Source organism: Danio rerio, chromosome 21 (genome assembly GCF_049306965.1).
Source record: "Danio rerio strain Tuebingen ecotype United States chromosome 21, GRCz12tu, whole genome shotgun sequence".
Classification (NCBI taxonomy): Eukaryota; Metazoa; Chordata; class Actinopteri; order Cypriniformes; family Danionidae; genus Danio; species Danio rerio.
This window is the reverse complement of record NC_133196.1, coordinates 41,084,701-41,103,378: the sequence shown is the minus strand read 5'-3', so window position 1 is coordinate 41,103,378 and position 18,678 is coordinate 41,084,701. Positions and strand designations below refer to the sequence as shown.

Here is an 18,678-nt window from a genome sequence, read left to right as displayed (position 1 = left end):
ATAATAATAATAATAAAATCGAAAGGCTGATAGCTCTTTATTTGCATGTTGTTTTTAATGTTTATTATTACCATGTTAAAAATGTTACTATTAACAACTATTTTTCTCTTCAGTAAGGTATGAATAAAACATGGTAATTCTAATAGTGAAAATCACCAAGCGGCCACAAACTAACAAAAAATGCATGCAAACATTTGATTTTATCCTACCAATAATATATTTTAATAAGATGGTATTTAAAAATCTCACAAAAGTTCTGTAATTATAGATTTGACACATTTAAACATGAGTTATTTAACAGTATATGTAGGCATAATTAAACCGAAGTTGATTCAGTTCAGAAAATTTTCAAATCTTTATTGACAACAACTTTGCAAGTTGTTTACTTTTTAAGAATCATATTTCACTGCAAAAAAAAGCAACAAAAAAAACAAGATTTCACAGCAAAAAGATGTGTGCATGATCTGATGATCGACATTTTAAGACTAAAAGCTCTTTTACGAGCTTAAAGAAATCTATCTATCAATCAGACAAAGCATGTAAAAGACTCAAAAAAAATACAACAGGTTTTTCAACAAAGTTGATCCTGTTGATAACTTAGAGCTCTTAAATCAAAAATCCATAAAGCACAATGGTAATAAATCACAATCTTTAATAATGAACAGAAAAGGTGTTTTGCAAATACTTGTATCGGTAACAAAGCTGAAAACATAATCTTATGGAATGTTACATTACATTTAATCTACAAACATCCTGAGCAGATATTAAGACTAGCATATCACAACCTCTTTAGTATCGGTCAAGTTTTAATCTAACTCAGGGAAACCGTTGAGACAGTTCCCTCCTGAATGACATCTCTTGCCTTTTTTAATGCGACGCTCATTTAAAAGTATTCTAGTGTGTTTTAGTGTATTTGGTTTAGATGATCTCTGGTAAGTTAAAAATCTGGAGCAAACAAACAAATAACAAGCGTGAGAAATTGTGTCCCGTATTTACAGCAAGCCATATATATTCCTGCAGGGCTACGATGAACATATTTACCCAATAGTTCTCCTTAAGACATGATTATAACTCACAGTTGTTGTAGATATAACAATTGTTTAATGAATACAGTGATACGAAATTCTATTTATAAATGTGACGTGGTAATTAAGGTCACGGTGATGTACATGAAATGACATGGATGTTCATCAGACAAAACAAGAGACGGCAACAAAACTAGGTCATGGTTTGGGTCCGCTCTAATCCTTCTTTTTGTCCTTGACTTCCTCGTCATCTGTGTACTCTGTAGGTTCTTCTCCAGGTTTGAGAAGCTTCCCGATGTAATCGTACTTCTCTGTGAAGGAAAATAATAAGCTTTTACTCCACATCAGCGGCCTGTTCCACAAAGCTGGTTCGGGTTTAGTTTGAGCAAACTCTGAATTTTTGGGCCCAAGAAGGTGGGTTGATTTTGATTGGTGCTTGTTTGGTACCTTGTGCTACATGGCTAACATGCTCCATAGCAGGCGGGCTAATACATGAAGCTGGATTAGCTGGTGAGCTGGTAAAGTTTCAATTTAGTTTGCACCAATTTTGGGTTTTAGGTACCACGGAGGAAGCTCAGCTGCTCCTTATTACCATGGCAACAAAGAACGGTTAAATTTTAGCTGTATTCATGCTTCATAAAACCCAAGATTAGTGCAAAATAAACCAAAACTTAGCCAGCTAATCCATTTTCATGGTACAGGCCCCTGTTCTGGAGCACGTTAGCCATTTAGTGCAAGCCAACCAACCCACTTTCATTATCCCAAAAATTCAGAACTTGCACAAACTATACCTGAACTTAAACTAAATCGGCTTTGTTCTGGGTTAAAGAATGCAAACCCAAACTGGAGCTCTGAGTAAAGCTGTTAGTTGTGAGTAAAGTGTTAAATATATCAGATTCATTAGGCCCACTCCCAGACCCCATGAATCTTGTTGGCTCCAAATTAAAGTCTTCTTACATCAAGTATCTTTGTGGCTATTAATTATATGAATTACATGTATTTATACTTAATTCAAAACTATTTAAATGTGTTATAGTGTCAACTAATACCAATAATGGCTTTGAATTAACATTAATTCACATTTAAATGTTTACATAAATAGTTTAAAGCTGCTAAAATAACTGTCTTATGAGGCATTTGTGAACTTTATAAAAAGAAGATTGATATAATATCCTATTTAAGTTCCTAAACTTGCTCAGCAATGTTTATTTTTGCCTTGTAAATGAGTTTAAATGCATTATACTTCTGACAATGATCTCTACAAAACTTAAACAAAGAAGTGAATTGCACTGACTTTCCTTTGAGAAATCATTAAAATGATAGGCTGTTCACAAGTTCAGGTGCATGCTCTCCAGAGTTTTTCACAAACTGAGTTAATACAGACAGTTCAAATTGAGCATTGTGAAAACACCTTAAGCTATGAATTAAGTATAATTCAAATAACCATTAGCAACAAAAATCTTTTTGGTGTGAAAAGGCTCTAATTTGGAGCTAAAAAAAAAGTATGGGAACAAAGATTGGCTTTATTGAATCAGATTTGTCACTTTACTCACAGCTGATTGGTCCAGTTTGGGTTTGCATTCTCTAACCCAAAACAAAGCCGATTTGAGATTAGTTCAGGTTTAGTTTGAGCAAACTCAAACTGGGCGCAAAAAAGTTGGGTTGGTTGGCTTGCTCTACATTCCTAACTTGCTCTAGATCAGGGCCTTGTGCCATGAAGCTGGATTAGATGACTAGCCAGTTAGGTTTCAGTTTAGTTTAAACCAATTCTGGCTCAGCTGCTCCATAATATCATTGCAACAGAGACTGATAAAAAGTCAAGCTGCATTTTTGCTTACTTAAACCCAGGATTGGTGCAAACTAAAACTTGTTCAGCTAGTTTTGTATAACAGGTTTCTGGCCCAGAAAATCAAATGTGCAAAATGTGTAGTGTCCTTCAACTCACGTGTGAACTGGGTCTCCCACTCGCTCAGGCTCTCCTGCTGCATGGCATTGAGATCGGAGAGATCATCATGAGTGTCTTTCAAGGCCTCTTTCTCCAAACAGAACGTAGCCAGGCCTCTGGACGCATCCTTGCCCGCGAAGACTCCGTAAGGGCCCTCTGAAGGTGAACAAAATGAGTGTTAGTGCTCTCCAAGTATATTACCAAATAAATGTGGTAGGTATGGGATTTTAATTTAAATATCTGCATTCCTGCAGTATTTTTACATGTTGTCAAATACTTTTTTTAAGGCAACAGTATATCCAGCAGCATAGAACCATCTGATTTAGCAAACATTTGAAAAACAAATCATTACATGCACCAACATCCAAGCAAGATATGGACCTAAACAGTGCAGTGGCTTATTTACATGCAAAAAAGGAAAGATATCCAAAGATGTATTTTCAAGTGGTAAAAAAATCTGTGTTTGAAACTAATGAAGATAGCAGAAGTCAATGATTTATTTTAATTATTTAGTACCTGACATGTTTACCGTTTCAAAGTAATTCAAATGTTTCTTAAAATAAAATATGTTGTGATCAATGGTGGAAAACAGTTGTTTTTTTTTCCCCCAAACATTTAAAAAGAACATATTATAAGAGCAGTAATTACAATACTGTAAAACCGTGATATTTGTATCCAAGCTACCATCAGAAACTTATATCGGCACACGCCTAATATGTGGTATGGTTATCTGGGATGAAGAACTGTTTCTGTGCCTAGTAGACATATGAAGTGTCAACCTTTATCCGAGTTTAGTTAATCATTCACTGATGACCAGCAGATTTGGCATTGCAAAAGTGTGCACAAAAGCTACTAAAAGAAAGAAAATACCAGAACAGCGTTTTGGTGTTAGTGTAACAACAATGCAAACACAAACACACTTCTGTAGGTTGCGTGTTACTAGTTAACATGATAGTTTTGAAGTGTTTAGCAGTTATGACTAGGCATAAAACATGCAACACAAAAGGGCGTGTCAGTAATTAAATCAATGCTATTTTAATAAAACACAATAGATTATTCACGCGTAATTTAAAAAAAAGTTCCTCGTAAAACAAACAAACAAACAAACAAACAAAAACAAGCAGCTGAGATAAGTTTGAGATCACACTCTCGATTGAGATATTTAAGTTGATACCTGGACCGTAGAATTTCTTCCCTCTTGTAACATCAAATACTTTCCCGTTGACAGCCATCAGGATTCTTGGGTTTTTCAGTCCATCGTACTCTTGCAGATCTGCTAAAGTGAAATCTCTTTTCTTGAGTTTAGGCAGCGGCTCCTCAACCGGGCCATAGTCTGCAGGCTTGTCTCCGCGGATGATTTTGTAAAGTAGGAACAAACAAAGACATAGCAAACTGATGTTCAGTGGCGACGTGAAAATTTCCTGAAGGATTCCAGAAGTTTGCTCGACTGCTTCTTCAGCCATTTCGATTCTGATACTGTGCGTGAGAACATCGAGGCTCGACGTCGACTGCAGCTGTGCACCAATCACAGAAGCCAAAAACACACAATGGTGAGGCGCCAGCCAATCAGAGTCGAGGTGGATGTTCTGGGGTGTGTAGTTTTTGCGATGGGGTTGAAGTTAGCTGTTATATATATTTACATTTGCATTTGAGTATTTATTTAAAAACGTCTAATAAAACCCAATGACTGTAAACCGCATTAAGTTCCTTTCAGACACCCCCTTTTATCTTTATATCATGACAACCAATTTATGCAATTTATTGTTTAACTGTGTTAAACTTTAAGTTTAAAAGTAAAAAAAAAAAAAAAAAAAAAAAAAAATATATATATATATATATATATATATATATATATATATATATATATATATATATATATATATATATATTTATTCTGTTTCATGGCAACATTTATTATCCTGTCATATCCTGTCATGCACTTAATCTTAAAGTTCTGTATTTATGAATTACTTTAGTTATGTGTTGACTGTTTAAGTACCATAAAGACTTTTAATAATCTATATGAGGATTTAATTAATGTTAAACAAGGAAATTTTCTTTCAACCCTAATCAAACACTGATCCAACTAATCGAAGTGTCTGTTCAAGACTATTAAAGAGATGAAAGTGAGGTGAATGGGTTTAAACTATGCAGATCTACGGCCCTCCAGGAAATGAGTTTGAGACCACTCTTTTAAAATAATATAACTAACTGTGGCTATAAATAATGTTGTTATATTAATTGTGACAATATGTATTATTGTATAATACTGTAATGTATCAATACAATATTAATACTAATAATGTATCATGTATAACATTGTAAAATGTTATCAAAATGTTTCTGGGAAATATCCTATCCCATTTCCAGGACCCGTTGTTCCTGATACGTCCAGTAGAGGGGATGGTGGTTAGGTTTAGTGGAGGGTTGGGTTGGGGCCACACAATCGGTTTGTGTTGAGACAACATGAAGAAATTAAGTTACCTTAGTTGTTTTTTTTTTTTTTTACAAATTGAAGTGGATGGAATAAGAAAAAATTAAGTTGTTCCAAAGAACTCAAAGATTGTGTTGCTTCAGATCATATTAAGTAAGTAGCTTAAACAAACAGCAAACAATTTTCTTTGGTGTAATAACGGGACCTTCTGGAATTTTGGTCCCAGAACTGTGGCCTGGCAGCCTCTCTAGTTATGCAGGAACCGACAGGAACACACGAGTTCGTCCTCCAGACAGCAGGTGGCGGGATAAAATGTTAGGGATTGTTTCATTCCTCAATGGAGGAGAGAAGAGCAACGGGAAAAACAAAACACATCAGTGCTAAAGTCCAGTGACGTGGCCGCATACACAGAAGAGAAACAGAGCAGAAGGTTGAGTATGTCATGTCCGTATTTTATACAGTTTAATATTATCGTCTTCTGTCAAATGACATTTATAGCGCTCAGCTTGCTGGAATTCGACTAATGATAATATAAGTTAGCTTAGCGTGCTACTGTGGCAGACATGTAAAGTAAATGGCTAGGATGCACTTCAGCATCAAATATAACAGCTGTTCGTGTGGATTGTGCCTAACATTTAAATCTTTAGTTTAATGTGTGATGCAGGCTGTGTAAATTTGTGCTGTATTGAAGGCAGTTTTGTACACAATAATGTATCATGAAGCAACCCTTTTCTCTTAATGTAAGTGTTAAGGCATTTATTTGTCTATTTCAGAAGACTGCTATGTGTTAAAATGTCTGATAACGAAGACTCCTCAAGTGACCAAACAGAGAAATCAGTGGACCAGGAGCCCACAGCGGCAGCACCACCTCACAGAGATGAGACTGATGGATCTGATGTAGCACCAACCCGAAAAACCAGGAGAAGACCTGAGCAGAAACTTCCAGCAGAAGAGCAGGAGAACCCCGAGACACAGCAGACAACAACAACAACGAGTGCTTCAGATGTACGCTTTCACCATGTGGAAACTGATAATATTAATATTTCTTAATATTAGTAATCTTCTGGTATTCCTCAGATTATAAAAAGAAACATACTGTATTTTGTTTTGGTGGTAATTACTTAGTAAAATTTGGCATTTTGAGTGGATTTTCTGGCACTAGATCAGTGGTTGAACCCAAAATCCTCTTGTTGTCCATTGACTTTTCTAGTCTAACAAAATTATACATGTTTATGTTATTAGTATTTTATTTTCCCCATTAATTTCCTATTGTCTTCCTATTATCTTTCCTATCTTTTCCAGTAAAAATGTTAGCGATTTTACTTTTTTTCATAGATCACCAATTAGTCTTTTTTAAAATAAAAATTATTTAAAATTATGTAAAAGCATGACTGAAGACCAGCGATGCTCTGATTGATCGGTTGGAGATCGGTATCAGCTGATAAACACATTTAATGACTCGATTGGCACTCGCTGATCTGGTCGATCTCATGAAGTGATCGCAAATGTTTGTTTATGGTTTTACATGCAGAGGAAGATGCACTTGCACACCAGAGTTATATATACAGCAGCTACTGCATGTATTTAAGCCTTTTTACATACAGTATAAGAACAACTAAAAGTTCTGTTTTTGATAATATTGCAAGTTCACCAAAACATGGCTGGTAATATTAGATAAATAAATAAAAAACTTAAAAAGGCTATTTTTAACATGAATTTTAAATAATGTAACATCTTGTAATTTACTTATTGCAATAAACAGTAGTTTATAGAACTATTTCCTTTTAGTAAGTAATGGATTTATAGGTATAAATTTTAACTTCTTATGCATCAAAAATGCGCTCCAAACCTTTTCTTGATTGAGACCTGTTGCATTCTTCTTTCATCATTTGCAATGTTTCTAAATTGCATTGTTTGTAAATTTTTTATTATGTTCTGTAAAGCTGCTTCTGACCATGAAAATGGTCAGAAACCACGCTAAATGGTTATTAGAGACATGTTTAAGGGATTATATGCAACATTCTTCTCAAGTATCTTACTTGGAGGGAATGTGCTTTAGGCTGTATAAAGCTTGAAGCATTAGAATCAGTACTCTGTATCTGTATATTACAAGGAAACGGTACTCTGTATCGGCTGCAAATATCCTGATCCCTACTGAAGACCATCAGTGTATTCATAATGATATAACTTCTCTATTAGTAAACTATTTTTCCCCCCATCAGGCCTCCACGGAGACGACTGTGTCCCAGGGTGGCTGGGGTTACTGGGGCAGTTGGGGCAAATCTATCCTCTCCACTGCTACTGCCACTGTGGCCACTGTTGGTAAGAGACACACAACTCTTTAAATTTTATTCTGTATTAAGATACTATAGCTGAATACAGTAAAAAACATGCAAACTGATATTTATCACCACACTTTCCCAGTTTAGGGTCTATATTAGGAATTGCAAATATTTAATTTTTATTTTTTTTTAAATATGATGTTTAAATATGTAAATGAGCCATTATTAAATTAAATATGCACTAATTTGAATACATTTCTTGCATAAAAAAATCTGAACATTGGATGGTGTTTCCATACAGTAGGTTAGACCTGAATCAAGCCAATCCAGTTCCAGTTATATCAACATAATCCTTTAAGAATTTGTTTTAATCACTCTTCAAATCAGGAAATACTGGGAAAATTTAACTGTCCGTTTTTTAGTAAAATAAAATGTTGTATATAAACAGCTAAATTATGTGTAAACACATCACTCAGTAAAAACCTTATAAAGAATATATAATTCAATATAGAACTTTTAAAAAATAATTGAATATAGAAACATAATTCAGTATAGAAATAAGTAATGATAATTCAGTATAGAAATGAATAAATAATTTAATATAGAAATTAATAAAAAATAATGCAGTATAGAAATGCGTAAATATAATTCAGTATAGAAATGAATAAATATAATTTAGCATATCAATGAATAAGTATATTTCACTATAGAATTCAATAAATATAATTCAATAGAGAAATGAATAAAGTTCAGTATAGAAATGAATAAATATAATTCAGTATAGAAATGAATAATCATAATTCAGTATAGAAATAAGTATAATTCAGTATATAAATTAGTAAATTTAATTCAGTATAGAAATGAATAAATATAATTCAGTATAGAAATGAATTAGTATAAATAAGTATAGAAATAAATATAGTTCAGTACAGAAATTAGTAAATATAATTCATTATAAAAATGAATAAATATTATCAATATAGAATATAATTCAATATAGAAATAAATAATTATAATTCTGTATAGAAATGGATAAATATAATTCAGTATAAAAATAAATATAATTCAATATAGAAATGAATAAATATAATTTAGTATAGAAATTAATGTAATTAAGTTTAGAAATGAATAAATTTAATTTAGTATTGAAATGAATAAATATTATCAATATAGAAATAATTAAGTAATTAATAATTAAGTAGAATAAAATAAAGGATATATATATATATATATATATATATATATATATATATATATATATATATATATATATATATATATATATATACTTATCCAGCATATGTTTTACACAGCGGATGCCCTTCCAGCTGCAACCCATTACTGGGAAATACCCATACACACTCCTTCACACACATATACTATGGCCAATTTAGTGTACTCAATTCATCTATAGCACATGTCTTTAGATTGTGGGGGAAACTGGAGCACCCGGAGGAAACCCACACAAACACGGGAATTAAAAAAAAATGTGAATATAAAATCTACTAATTGGAAATTGCTAAAGTGTGACAAAAGAAATACCTAAAATGTTTCTTGCAAAAAAGCACTTTGTGTACATTATGCATATTTTACAAAAAGCCCAAAATCTCAAAATTGATAGGGGCATAAAAAAACTTTTTGCCTACTATGCCAACTTTTTACTTTAATCATTTTATGAATAAAGTTATGCTATTTTGGATAGAATCGGAGAGCTTTCTGATCCTCTGAATTTTAATCTCGGATTTCATCCAAAAGATAATTTATATTCTGAATATGAAGGTCTCGGGAGTTTGGAAGTGATTAACCTTTTTAATTAGCTCGGTTTGTATATCATGTATATCATACTGTCCAATTTTTGTTTAAGGCCAAGGCTTGACCCAGGTCATTGAGAAAGCAGAGTCGTCTTTAGGCATCCCCAGTCCTGAGGAGCTGAAAGCCCAAGTGGAGGAGGAGGAAAAAAACGATGGTAAGCATGTGCAGTTTCTTTAAATTGATGTTCTTGGTGTTGCATATACACAGTGTTAATGTTTCTGTCTTGTGTCTGCAGATTCAGCCAGCTCTGAGGCAGATAGAGATGAAAGTGAGAAGACGTATGGAATGGGAGGAGCAATGGGAATGATCTCCTCCAGCAGTATGGGAATGTTGTCGTCTTTAACCACTGTGGTTCAGAGTACGGTAAGAGCAAGTTAAATCTTGCAGAAAAGTCTGCATCTATTTTGGGAATCCCTATTTATTTTACTTGTGAATAATTTTTGTTTTGTTAAGTCAAACTAATGATCGACTTAGTAGTAATTTTTTTCAATTATATTTAATAGCTATATCAACACATTCAGTAATTAATAACCATTCATTATTTATTTATTCCATAATTTCTTCATTATTGAGACATTATTTAACTAATGGCTCATTCACTGAGGCATAAGTTGCAGGAATTCAGGAATGCTAAGCAGTTAATTAATTATTTTGGTTATATTTTATTTTAAAGTACAATTCTTGCTATTATTAAACCATTAACTTTGGCTTTTGCCTCATTAAACTCCTAATTTGCTGTTTATCAATAGTTATTAAGATAATAGTTGGATTTAGTTACTGGCTTAGGGATGCAGAATATGTACTTTATGTACTAAAAGGCCAATATCATCATCATAATAATAGGCATGCCAATAAGGAACTAGTTACACTGAAGTGTTATCATTATTTATGTATTTATTATTTAATAATTTTAAAATAATTTTTCCACGGCTTGGTATGCTGGTTGAACATTTCTGAATTTTCATTGCCAATTTTAGCCAATGGTTATTCAGTTAAAAGCCAATGGTCGTAATAGTTTGTTTTGGGCCAATTTCCACATTTTCTTTGTTTTATTGTATGTATGTTTTTACACTTCTTCTCATGTTTGATGACTAGAGTAAAACAGTAATAAGCGGTGGCCTTGATGCATTGGAGTTTATCGGGAAGAAAACCATGGATGTGATTGCAGAGGGAGACCCCGGCTTTAAGAAAACCAAAGGACTGATGAACAGAAACTCCACACTATCACAGGTACAGGAGAGAATAAGATTAAAGAATATATTCATAGCAACTTCAGCTGCCCTCCTGACACAAATATATTACTCAATCCTATCTGATTTTGTTTGCATTAAACTGATCTGATTTTTGTTTCCTTAAAGGTCTTGAGAGAAGCCAAAGAATGCGAGGAGCAGCAAAAAGCTGAAAATGCCACTTCAGAACCAAACAAAAAGGCTCATTATGGGATGCTGTTCGACGAGTTTCAAGGCTTGTCTCATTTGGAGGCTTTGGAGATCCTGTCTAGAGAGAGCGAAGCCAAGGTCAGTTCTTGACTGATTTAACACACTGAGATAGAATATGAAATGGTGAAAGATTTAAACATGTTGTGATTTGGTGCAGGTGAAATCTGTTCTGACAACGCTGTCTGGCGAGGAGCTGACAAAACTTAGAGAAGATCTGCAGAATATTAAAGAGCCTTTTTCACTCATGGAGTTTGACGATGAGCTGGAGGATGATACGAAATGTAAGAAACTACAATTAATACAAGGCTAAAATTTACAAAATTAAACATTAAATTCTTAGTTCAAGCACAAATTAAGATATTTTAAATCAAATCTTAGAAATGCATGTCCCTTAATTGAAAGTCTATTCTCCTAAAACTCTTCAAAATGTTTATAAAGAGATTTTTAAAACTCCATATGGATTGAGCAGTTTAATCTAAGCCTGCTGGGGAGACACGGTTAAAGATGAACATTTAATTTAGGCTTTTATACACATACAAACAGAGATTAACAAATTACAGGAGTCAGCAGGTGTCTAACAGTTCATTATCGATCAAATGACTAACACTTGACTTAACACTCTTCACATCTTCATGTCCATCTACATTTGGACTTGTTGCAAGTAACAGTCAGGGGTGCGTTTCCCAAAACCATTGTTAGCAAACTAAGGTCACAAGTTCCGTCGTTACAAACATAGTTTGTTGATTTGCCGTTTCCCAAATCCATCGCTCCAACGAACATTTGCAAACTTAAGCACTTGAAACGACGCCTCTAGAGCTGCAGTTAGAAACATAGTTCCTGGCTGTGTTCTATTCCCACTTATCCCCCCATGCTCTATTCCTTTAGAACATTCTCATATTCAAAGTTGAAATTATTCAAAATAAAAAAGTATTAATGTCATCTCTCTTAGGTGTAATTTGCTTCCAAAGTATTTTTACAGTTCAGTTTTAGCGATCTTCATGTTTACAATAGTGCTCCTTCGCAGTGCACTTTGAAAACATTGATGTCATTTTGAACACAGCCTTATGGCGAAAGCTTTAGGTGCCTAATTATTTAAAAGCGTAATTTACATTACATCACCAAAGCTTGTGAAAGCAAAAAACATATCTTACCTTAATTCTTTTAATTTATAGTGGGTTATTTATTAAGTATCTATACTGTATATGACATGGGCCTGTTGGATAGAACTTTCTGCTGTGGATTACGTGTCAAATTGTAAAAATAGACTTTTCAAACAAAATAAATAAACAATAGCCTACTTAATAATAATAATAATAATAATAATAATAATAATAATAATAATAATAATAATCATCGTCATCATTAATGTTATTAATATTATTATTAAAGTAGGATTTTTTAAATTTCCTAATAAATATTACATTTCTTATAAATACTTTTATAATAAATAGCCTCATTTATTTATTTATATATGATATTAGAATACGTGTTCACCTGTGGGGATCCGGGGTGGAATAGGTCCCTAGCACCCCCTTGCTGATCGTAAAAGGTGAGTTGCAACCCATGTCTATGGAGAAAGCGATCCTGGCATTCGAGGAATGTGTGTAACTGCGGTTCCCTCAACACCAACACAGTGCTTTGGCTCCAACTTCACATAGACGGGAGGTTGGATGGGCGTAATCCAATCAATCGGCTGGTCAAGACTTACTTTGTAAGACAATGGCTAAAGGGGTCAATCAAGGAACGGGAACTTTGTTCTGCTTACTTGAGTATATTACCTCTCTATGCATCCCCTTGTTGGGCTCCGAGGTGGGTAAGGAGCAGAAGTAATGAAAAAGTTCTATACAAAGATGGCAAACTCAAAAAAATCCAAACAACTCAGATGACGACTCAGAGAATGGATATTTGACTCTTCAAAAAGGCAATACATGGCAAAGATTCATAATTTTAGAATCAACTGAAATGGAAATGCCGCTGACAAAACCTTTTGCTATACAAAAAGGTATCGCTGGAATTGCAGGAACAGTTAAAGATGTGAAAAAACTCAGATCTGGACAAATACTAGTTGAATGTTTGAAAATAGCTCAAGCGGAAAACTTGATTCATGCAAATATGCTGGCCGAAGTACGTATGAAGACTTTCTACCACCCCTCTTTTAACACTAGTAAAGGTGTAATACGTACAAGAGAACTGCAAGACATGGATGAGGCCGAGATCCAAATGGAATTAATGCAACAGGGTGTAATTCGTGTAAAAAGAATTACAATCAGGAGTGAAGAGCAGATTATCAAAACTGTAACCTACATCATGACTTTCAATAAACCACATCTACCAGAAAAGATCCACTTGGGATACCAGAGTGTACCAGTCAACACATTTATCCCAAATCCATTAACTGTTCAACTGTCAAAAAAACTCAAATGATCATATGCATCTGTGGTAAAACCAATCATGAGCTCTATAAAATGCCAAACAGATTTGACTTGGTTAAAAATGATAAACCTCAATGCCTAAACAAAAACTAAAACTCGAATGAAAATAAAACCCATAATGCTTTAAACCAGACTCAAATGGATGAAGATCAATGCCAGATAAAGGAACCAAATGTTTAATCAAGAGAAAGGAAAACACAAACATCAATCATCAAAGAATAGTTCGAGTAAAAAAAGTCACAAACCAGAAACTTCAAAAGATGTGGATATGAAAGAGATCCTAACTTCCAGAAGCAGAAGTTTATCCCTGAAATGTAACAACAAATGAACTGTTTTTGTTTTACCTACCTAAATATAAAGAACTAATGATACTTATACTTAAAACAGTTTTTTCATCTACTGCGTGAGAATGAGAGATAATGGATCTACTTTCACTCTTGGATAGGGAAACCTTTACGCACAGACATCAATTAGTCTATAAATAATTAATTGCATTTGTTAAGTGCAAATATTCATTTGAAAACTATTTCTAAATTCAGGTCTAATTTCCAGCAAACGAATAAATGAACAATAATAACGAAGTGTGCTCAAAAACCTTTGTTATATCCTAAAACACATGCTGCCCCATATGGTCTAAAACCTGACAGGTGGGCAAATCTAAGCTTGTTTTTAATAAAACAAATATAAATATGGATATTATAAATAATACTGCTAATAATAATAACATTATACAAAAGCAAATTGTTATGAATGAACTGAAAAAGCCTCCCGAGATGAAGACATAAAAGCCGTGATTTTTCATATTTATGTAGGCTAGAAAATATGTTTTATAATATTTTAATTCTTTATATTTATATCCTATATATATTCTTATCATATCCTATGTATATCCTTAATATTTAAATTTTTTCATATGTAAAGATAATTGCCTATTGCTCTCTTGTATGTATTAAGCAGTGTGTAAGCGAGGCGCAACTCTGCGCTGGAGTTTAGATCGGGTTTGTTTTGGTCTAATGAAAAATTTATTTTAGTTTCTCAAAATAGCAACGCACCAGCAGTGTGCCTCAGAACGCCTTTCCTTTTTAGACCAGAACGCCTATGGACGCACATATGAGCGCTAATGCATTTGCTATTTAAACCGCGTAGCGCAACGCCTCAAAACGACTCTTGCGCCAAGCTGAAACTAGCAAAAGACTATTGCGCCTTGCGCCACATTGCGCCGGGTGTATGATAGGGCCCAATATTTTTGACAACTCTACATATTATATACTTTTGCATTTGTAAGTTGGTAAACATGTAACTGGTTCCTAAAATTAGGCACATAATATTTTTATATTGATCGATATTCCACTAGGAATAGAAACTATTACAGTTTTTGAAATACAGACAAATATATTCAATATATTTTATCGGATTGTATTGTATTGTATTTTATTGTGACAAGATGTTCAGTTTACACCCCTACTCAGTTTTAGTCATAGAACTCATACATGCTTTCTCAATGTGTGAGTACCAACGAGGTTTATTCTTGCATCACATGACAGATGTTTGAGCTTCTGCAAGGACCAATAAGCTTTGCTGATGTGTGTCAATATGTAAATAAAACATCCAATGAAACACATTCCTTATGTAGAGAAACAATTTGAATCTAATCAGTTTGGAAGCATGAGAGTTTCAGAGTGAAAAGACTTTAAAAGGACGGACCGAAATTTCTCCCATTTTATTAAAAATATCTTCCATGTGCTCCAAATGATGAACAAAAGTCACAGGTTTGCTCATATTATTATTTTTTTAATCCTCAGGTGATGATGGAGAGGACTTTGTGAAGGAACTAACAGATGTTCTTAAAGGACTACAGATTTCCACATCAGCAGACAAACTCAGCAAGGTTTCACTTGAAGATTAGTTACAAATAAATGCTCAGGTATTTTGCTTGTGAGATTATTTACACTTTCTTATATTAACTTAGGCCAGAAAAAATGCATTCAACCATATCACAAACATGAAACTACGAAGTGAAAACATTGAGAAAGAAAAAGAGGACAAAGAAGAAGGAGAAGGAGAGAAAGAAGAAAGACAGAAGGAGAAGAACACAGAAACCGCAGAGACCGAATACACAGTTGAGGTCTGCATTAACATTATTTAGCCGTAAATAATGTAAATGTTATACACATGCACATATTTTACATTAAATAATCTGTTTTTATTAAGTTTTCATTGCATTGACTAAAGCTCTTTTTATAGGATGCCCATTTGTCTGCCATCACGAGTTTGGCCGAGTTCACAGCGAGGTCCATCGAGCAGTTCCACAAAACAGCTGAAATGTTGCTTTACTCTAACACTGAAGGGGCCGCGGCCCCAGAACAAGCAAAAATCCTATCACAGTGAGTTATCCTGTTGAAGAAACTGCCTAACATTGTCCTTTTGAGAAATTTAAATCACCTGTGTTTCTCTTGCAGAGTCACCATTGTTATTTGTAAGGAGGTCTCACTGCTATCCAAAAAGTTTACATCATGTTTGACTACCATTGGGGTAGGATGCTTATCTTGCTTAAAAGACAGTCTGGAGATCTTTAATATTGTTTGTAAACATTAACTCTTGTGCATCTGTGTGAACATTTTACCTTTATCCATTTTATTGTTAGATTTGTTAATGCAGACAGCTCACATTTTGGCAAAAAAGGTTGCATTTTTATTGAAATTTACCTTCATAAATATTTTTCACTCGGTACAAAAATGTCCCAATTGAAACCCATTAAATCGGCAATATTTCATCACAGTGGCATATAAACAAAAATCAAGCCATTTTTGTTAACAGGCATTCATTTGTTTGGCTTCAACGATTTTACAAATGGTAAAATTTGGAATATTTTGTCAGCTTTGGTCTGTGGATTTGATTTTTACTGTTTCGGGCCAAATTGCAGGCCAAATTAAATATCTTATGTAGTTATGAATAATTAATTTTGCTGTTATGAAGATCATAGTTGTGTGTATATAATGATGATATTGTATTTGGGTATGTGGAAGTTTCCTTTTTTTCAATGTGACACTGCATAAAAATGCATTAATGTTGTTTCTGATCATTGACATCCACAACTACTCATATAAACCCCCTGCTGAGCCATTAATAATCAACAATTTAACAACCATGCAAGCAAACTGTTATTCTCTTTACTGTCAAATCATTCAAATGAATTAACTTAAGGTAATCATTAGGATTGATGCTAGAAAATACGTCAGAGTGAAAACAAAAGTGTCAAATATATTAAAATATGGCACTTTTATTATGTTTAAGTAAACATTTTTGTCCACTATAGACCTTATTCTCTGCAGACGAGCGGGCGCTGCCATTTGAATCTTTTTGGCACGAGACTTCCGGTCTCATTCACTTCCATTCATTTTTAGACATTAAAAACTGCTCGTTTCGCTGTTTAATGTTGCAAACTGATATTTCCTTGTTATATTATTCTACTTGGTCTGTATAGTTATGCAAACATTTGTTTGTAGAGCAAGTAGTTTGACCGTTTTTTGCCGTTTATTATTCCTTGTCATTTCTCCCATAGGCGACTGAAACGGAAGACAATCGCGAAAACAGGCGCACTTCCGCATTTTAGAATAAGGTCAATAGACCCGTGTAATTTTATTAAAGGAACAAACAACTTTAAGCATAACCTCATTTTACAAATCCAAGCACTTTTAGCTTAGCCTAGCATCGATCATTGAATCAGATTAGACCATTATCATCTTGCTCAAAAATTTTAAAAGAAGAGTTTTGATAATTCACTAAGACAGACGGAAAAGTATTTTCTAGGTCGATATATCTAGGAACTATACTTTCATTCCTGGTTAATCAATGACTGAAAAGTAGAATTTTCCTTTAAATTAACATGCAAAGGCTAACCCAAAGAATCCATCAATCAACATTACTTGATATTGTAAGAACTTTCAAAAAGGCAATAACATTTTATTGTATGTTATCCTATTATTTTAAACAATGTATAAAAAACTATATCTAAACACTATTTATGTTATATTCTTAATTTAAATATGTTATGTTGTTTTTCAGGCGAATGAAAAGGGAGAAGTTCTCAATCCACTTATCACCAGTGTTTTTCTGGAGGTTTGTGCCTATTTTACATCATTTGAACAACTAATTCAATTCAAGCTGTTTGCGCAGTACTATAAAATTATCTCTTTAACCATATCTTCATTGTGTAGGCATCAAACAGTGCATCGTATATCCAGGATGCATTCCAGCTCCTCCTGCCGGTGCTGGAAGTGTCTCATATTCAGAGGACGGTGGAGTCGTGAACACTCAGGAACACTTGACAGCAGAAAAACACCCCAACATAAAACAGCATTTGACAGAGGTAAAATAGTAATGCTGTTTACATTCAAGGGGATCTGGCAAATCCGTATGGAGTGCACAGCTTTCTTATGATTGAGTATATTTTTCGATAGATTCAATGTCAGAAGTCTCTTCATAGCTGACGGTGTATAAATATAAATAGACTGTAATTTAAGCATCTTTCATGCGTAAATGTATAATGAAATGACTCATCTTTTAAAAATAATTATGCAAGTCATACCAGTATTAATGTACAAATATCTTTTAAATAAACAATTGTTACATGTCGTGTTGATTATTTGACAGCTTTTACATGCCACAGATCCTCAAATATGATCATATTTCTGCAAGGGACTCCCGTTCTAAGACAGTGTTTTTCAACCACGCTCCTGGAGGCCCACCAACACTGCATGCTTTGTCACACTCATTACAGGTCTTTCAGTCTCTGCTAATTGATAGTTGATGATCTGAATCAGGTGTGTTTGGTTAAGGAGACATGGTAAATATGTAGAGCTGGTGGTCCTCCAGGAACATGGCTGAGAAACACTAAGATACACAAAAAAAGCATTCTGTTTCTGGGTAATATTTGTTGCATTAACACCATATAAATGGGGTTAAAATATTATTTCTAAAAATACAAAGGTTCTTTTAAGTTATTATTATTATTATATTTTACTATTCATATTTGTGTCCTATTTAATCATAATTGTAGCTATATTTGATCAGGCGAGGCAGTGGCGCAGTAGGTAGTGCTGTCGCCTCACAGCAAGAAGGTCGCTGGTTCGAACCTCGGCTCAGATGGCGTTTCTGTGTGGAGTTTGCATGTTCTCCCTGCCTCCGGGTGCTCCGGTTTCCCCCACAGTCCAAAGACTGTGTCCATTTCTAATTAGAGACACAGTCCATTTCTAATTAGCTCCTCACTTAATTCAGCTCCCATTTAGCCAAAGATGTCTGCAGTCGGA

The 18,678-nt window shown here is 33.9% G+C and overlaps 2 protein-coding genes across 6 annotated transcripts; one reads left to right on the top strand and one right to left on the bottom strand.

Moving 5' to 3' along the window:
- Positions 1-638: 638 nt before the first annotated feature.
- Positions 639-4,442, bottom strand: pgrmc1 (progesterone receptor membrane component 1). The gene is given in 3 exon segments (NM_001007392.1): positions 639-1,336; positions 2,971-3,126; positions 4,145-4,442. Coding segments are annotated over 3 exon segments (540 nt in total). The 5' UTR covers positions 4,434-4,442; the 3' UTR covers positions 639-1,241.
- Positions 4,443-5,740: 1,298 nt separating this feature from the next.
- Positions 5,741-18,000, top strand: fam114a2 (family with sequence similarity 114 member A2). 5 transcript variants are annotated; one of them, XM_017352977.4, is made up of 14 exons: positions 5,741-5,834; positions 6,181-6,409; positions 7,627-7,726; positions 9,551-9,652; positions 9,734-9,861; positions 10,594-10,728; positions 10,857-11,015; positions 11,095-11,218; positions 15,172-15,257; positions 15,339-15,494; positions 15,614-15,753; positions 15,829-15,901; positions 17,435-17,488; positions 17,587-18,000. In XM_017352977.4, the coding sequence occupies exons 2-14, from the start codon at positions 6,197-6,199 to the stop codon at positions 17,677-17,679; spliced, it is 1,563 nt and encodes a 520-aa protein (XP_017208466.1). In that variant the 5' UTR covers positions 5,741-5,834; positions 6,181-6,196; the 3' UTR covers positions 17,680-18,000. The 5 variants fall into 5 exon arrangements, with proteins under 5 accessions (XP_017208466.1, XP_001923116.1, XP_021324901.1 ...); XM_001923081.8 differs by having other exon boundaries at positions 6,178-6,409; XM_021469226.3 differs by having other exon boundaries at positions 5,741-5,839.
- Positions 18,001-18,678: the final 678 nt, after the last annotated feature.